Source organism: Symsagittifera roscoffensis, chromosome 3, assembly GCF_963678635.1.
Source record: "Symsagittifera roscoffensis chromosome 3, txSymRosc1.1, whole genome shotgun sequence".
NCBI lineage: Eukaryota > Metazoa > Xenacoelomorpha > Acoela > Convolutidae > Symsagittifera > Symsagittifera roscoffensis.
Window position 1 is genome coordinate 51,537,702 of NC_087064.1, and position 5,291 is coordinate 51,542,992.

Below are 5,291 nucleotides of genomic sequence, written 5' to 3' on the forward strand. Positions count from 1 at the left end.
TTGAAAAACTTGGCCGCAGAAATCAACGGAAAATAATTTTGTAAGTAAATCTAGTAAAAGAAAACACAAGTAAAATCAAGACTAATTCAAACCCTATGACTTTTTGCTCAATTAGTCGCTGCTGTTAAAGATATTGAGTATATCTCAAAATGAAGCAAGAGTGCGCGTATCAGGGCGAAGCCCTCAATGTTCCGACTGCCCTTGAAGGACTATGGAGATGTGTTCACTTAAAAAATTTAGCATATCGCAAAGTAATAAATAGATCAAATAACATGCCTCAATTCAATTTGGAACAATTTATAATACGGATTAAGTCTCCGCTGACGCGTTTATAGCTTAAACCAGATCGAGCGTTTAGTATCCCAAATTGGCAACCTTTAAACCCCCGCAAACTTTTTGAACAATGATCACAGGTGAAACATTTTTTTTTTGAATTTGAGCTCCGGACAATAAATTTTTAAGCTAATTTTTTTAGAGAAAAATCTGGAGAAAAAAAAACAACCTGCGCCAAAAAAAACTTCTTCGAAAGTCGGAACAATAAAAGAACAAGTAATAATCAAAATTGTTGAAAGTCGAAAATTTGAAAATTTGAAAAAAAAACTTTCGAATATTTCTCAAATCTTAACTAAACTACACCCCCCGGTCGACCTAATTGATTATCCAAGCTCTCGTAAATCACGATGAAGACCCTATTTGACTTTTTGCTGTGCCGCAGGCAAGGGCGGATTTAGGGGGGAACGGGGGGGAGGCGGAACGCCCTCCCTTCCACAGGGATTTGACCACCTAGCGACCCAAAGGGTCCCTCCTTTGTACTGTTTTGAGATATCACTATTTTTGGTGACGCACCTTAAAAATGTTCTAAAGGCACTTTCGGCGCCAATGTATACTAATTTTGATGGGGGAGCGCGCGCCGAAAAACGCGATTTTTTGGTCAAAATTTTCAAAAACTGCCTAAAAACGTCTTTTGTTTTTCATAATTTGTACTGTGGCGCAGAAAAATTGGCCTGAATACGGTCTTTTCAGTGCTTTGGAAGAGCTCGGAAAATTAATTTGAACGACCTAATAAAAAAAAGTCGACAAACATTTTGAAACTCCAAACCCCCCTGAATAGACAATTAATTTTTCAAATACATAGATGAATAAAAGGATTAAAAAGGAATTATTTTTGTTCATATGACGTAAATTTAGTTTGTTTGAAATTAAATGTCATGTCCATTTCAGAAAATAATTTTGCTGTAGTTTTTGAAGGGAGAAAAGATATAAAATTTTGTTAAATTGTTGTTATTTTTTCAGTTTTTTTTTTTGTACTGACCACTGAAAACTGAGAGGAGCTTTGTCTTCAGGTATGTTGTAGATTTTTTTTCTTTTTAGCACAAAATTAGGAGTCAAGGAAAATCATCAGAAGGGGTTGAGTGATATATCCCTTCAAGTTTTTTTGGTAGTGGTTCGAACAACATTAAAAAAAAACCCTCATTGCTGAACAAAAGCAGTTTGAAATTCTTGTTTTTTTTTTAATTTAAGTTCGTTTAAATGAAGCAAGCGAGCACGCAAATATAAGGATTGTAACAGTCTAAATCAAGTTGTGCTGTAAGCTTTAGTTTTCATTCCAACAAATTAAGTTTTGAAGTTTTTTAAGCGCCTTCAGAATAATAAAAATTTTATATAAAAAATTGAGTTTTTTATAAGTTACAATTTTTTGTATTCATTTTTCAATGAAAACTGTTGTTGAATTACTCAATTCACTAGTGCTTTCCAAAAAGCCTACAGTCTAGGCTTTCGTTCAGGTTTCTCGTCACACCGCTTTTCTCAATATTGGCGTCGGGACTTTCTGTGCTACTTGCACAGCAACCGGCTATCCTACTTTTCATGATTGTTTTGCTTAGCTTTAATGGGCATTCTAATGCTAATAAGTTGATGTATCATTTGTTTTGTTGAAATTTTTATTGTTCATCGGCTGTCTTGTCAATGTTTTTATTACACGACCAATCTCGAAGAAAGGTAAGTAAATGAAGCTGAAGTTGGGTTTTTTGTCAGATTTTGGGCACCTCGAAGAACATTATTAAGAGATCAAGTTTGGTGTCTGTACCATTTCGTACAGTTCTTCAGTTCCTTTTATCTCGTTAATTTTCCAAAATTTTAGCATCATGTATTAGTGTTAATGCAACGCTTTGAAATCTGATAGTTCTGGGGTTTTGACAAAAGTTTTCGAAATGGTTGACTCAGATAATGGTCAACTGAATTTTTTAAACTACCGTCATCCCCCATCGCCCTCGAAAAAGAGGTCTGGATCCATTTATACACATCCAGGTGCGGTTAAAAACAGCATGTCACAGTTTTGTGTTTGCAATATACAAAGAATACATTTTACTAACTATAGCTTCAATTCAAAAATAATTGTTTGATAAAATTTAATAAGTAAGCTATCAAAATCTTATTTTTGTAGCAATGTTTTTAGGGGATCATCAAGCGATTCCCGGATCTTGTTAACGAGGAGAAAAAGTGCAAAATACAACATTAGCATATTCAAATTCTCAATCGTTGAATTATTTCTTTAAAGGGTGGAGATGTTTTACCAAGTACCATAGGAAGGAAAATTGACAAGATCCGGACTCCCTTTTGATTGATTACTGATCAATATCACTAATCTAACCGACAGCGAAATAGTTTCAGATATCCGATTTATGAAACTAGATGACAAAAAGAGGACTCTCCGGCTCTCCTATTGGTCAAAATATTTCCTCTCCTCGTCCAATCAGAAGTCTCCATCTTGTGAGAGACTGTACATGCATATCCAGTGCATGAAGGGAACAGGAAGAGGTAGTCTCATCAGTCGGTGAGTGAGTGTGTTGGCCAATGAGGAGTTGTGGTGTTTGGAGTAGCAGTGGAATGGACTGGCGGAGGGGTAGGGGGGCAAGTAGCCCGTGACGTAATCTACCCAGGGGGTCACTAGACCGAAGGCCACTTTGCTGTCCTCGCATGAGTAGTGGTGGTAACTGTGATAGCGTCTACATAAAAAAAAGATTGAGAAGTTTGAAAGCTGAGGAAATTGTTGACTTCAATAAATCTATTGCAGTTTTGCTCTATTATGATTTCATACTTTTTAGCAATACTTTTGCTATAATTCGCAAGCGGAGTTGAATTGATTCTTTCAAAAAATAGCCTCAACGTGTCTTTTTGGCCTTTTTTTTCAAAAATTTGCCTGCGGCTCAGAAAGTTTGGTAAAACAGGGTCTTTAAAGTGGTTTGGAAGAGAGCTCAGAAAAACAATTTGGTCGACCTAAGAAACAAAAAAGAAATTTTCAACAATAATTTTTTGAAATTCCGCAAACCCCCATCCTCGCTAAAAACCTGCAACTACACCTCAATACACTTCAAGTAAAATTTTCATACTCTAAAATGAGCAACAAAATCCAAAAAATATCAATCAGTTATAAAAGTAACAAAATCAAAAAAAATCGCTAATAGTTTTTTTTTCCATCTATGACTTTTCAAACTTTTTTGTGCTCTTTGTTTGACCTACACGCTTAGAAAAATTCTTGTGATTAAAAGTTTCTTGGATTTCAACAAGGTTTTTTGATGAATGATCTGCCTCCTACTCACCGACATGGTTCGAGGAACTTTATATGTGCCACTAGAAACGGATGTCCATGAGCATGCAAGTGAGCCACTTCATGCAGATACAGACCAATCAGATTGCCAGAAACTATTATTGCGATGACGTCATTGGACTGGTAGAAAAAGATTAGTCGGGTTGATATTGTGAACAGGACGACCCAGAGGTACTGCTGCGATATACTGTGGGGGACGTGAAGAAGCTTCTCTGGAAAAAATTTAATCGTTTTTTATGAAGTCAAGTGTTTTTATCAATGGAACAAAGTGGAATAATCTAACATACTTAACTTCACAGCCAGGCTAACTTTCTGGTGAAAAACCAGTTCAAGAAAATAATAACTTACTTACCAGCGTAATTTAGTAGCGGAAATTACATTCTGATAGTACATACCTGGATAATGATGATGGCGCATATGCAGTTGCCATCCAACCCCTGTCAGTCTGACTTTCCAGCCATGGTACACAAAGAAATGGACCAGCCACTCGTACATGCAAAATACACACATTCCAAGCAAGAAATACGAAAATGCTTGAAACCATTGCGACAAATTTTGAAGCTCCGAGGTTTCGGAAGATGTTCGGAGAAGATCCCCATTTAAAGATGAAAGGGGATGAGATGCTCCGTGGGCGAAAAAACAGAAACTCAAACCAAGGAGATTGAGGGAAATAGTGATGAGTGATGGATCACTTAAAACACTAATCGACATTCTTCTGGGATTTAAAAGGTTATGTCACGTAGCAAATAGTGCAACTTGACCGAAGCTTTTTTCAGATATTTGTTTCAGTAAAAGGATAAAAGAGCGAATTGGCGAGTTTTGCAAGAAAGAATGATATATTATCAGGGCGGAAAAATATCAGCTTTTGATATTTATAAGGAAAAGAGGCAATTTGACAATCAGATTTACTCTTTTGCTTCTCTTTGATATATGAACTCGGAACGGAAGGAAGAGCAAAAAAACTAAAATCAATAACAAAGTTTTTTTGAAGGTGGTTAGAATAATAGAGTAATAAAGACGGTCGCTCTATTGTAGCAAATTGAAAAAAGCCATCGTGCGGCTGATAAAAATACCATGGTAATGGTTAGATATTCTATTATGGTATGTTTGGTGTGGTATTTAAATGGTAAATATATCACTACATGTGCTGATATGGTACCATAATTACACGAGATATTTCTCGTGAACATGACGTATAAGTTATACCATAGTTCGTTTTGTAGCTTTGTCTTTTAGACGCTATAAAAAAAACACCAGAGTCGGTGCAGTTCATTGAAAAAAGTTTGTAATGGTCAGAAATGTATAAACCTGTTCGACCTCAATTTATTTCATGACTGCTGGCTAGGAAAAAGATTAGGAAAAAGTCTCAGTGGAAAGACTAGCATACTTATTCATCAGCTTTTTAGTCCCCTGGATTTAGACATTACATGCGTTTTCTCATATATGGGCCAGAAAACATTCCCATGCTCTCACGCAGCAAAAAAATATGATTTGAAAAACTAACAAGACTGCTCAAATCAGGGCGAAGCCCTGAATGATCCGACTGCCTTTTAAGGCTTTATGGAGCAGTAATAACATCAAAAAATTAATTGTAATAAAAATAAAATGCAAATTTTTTTTTCTAAAATTTGAAATTTTTTATGAAAATCATCCCCCACCCGCCATATAAAGTACAAAAGGATAG

At 35.8% G+C, this 5,291-nt stretch overlaps 1 protein-coding gene across 1 annotated transcript; it reads right to left on the reverse strand.

Moving 5' to 3' along the window:
- Nucleotides 1–2,558: 2,558 nt before the first annotated feature.
- On the reverse strand, nt 2,559–4,718 carry LOC134842106 (uncharacterized). The gene is made up of 3 exons (XM_063858293.1): nt 4,003–4,718; nt 3,600–3,819; nt 2,559–3,005 (listed from the first exon to the last, which is right to left on the reverse strand). The coding sequence occupies exons 1-3, from the start codon at nt 4,316–4,318 to the stop codon at nt 2,753–2,755; spliced, it is 789 nt and encodes a 262-aa protein (XP_063714363.1). The 5' UTR covers nt 4,319–4,718; the 3' UTR covers nt 2,559–2,752.
- Between the last annotated feature and the right edge of the window lie 573 nt (nt 4,719–5,291).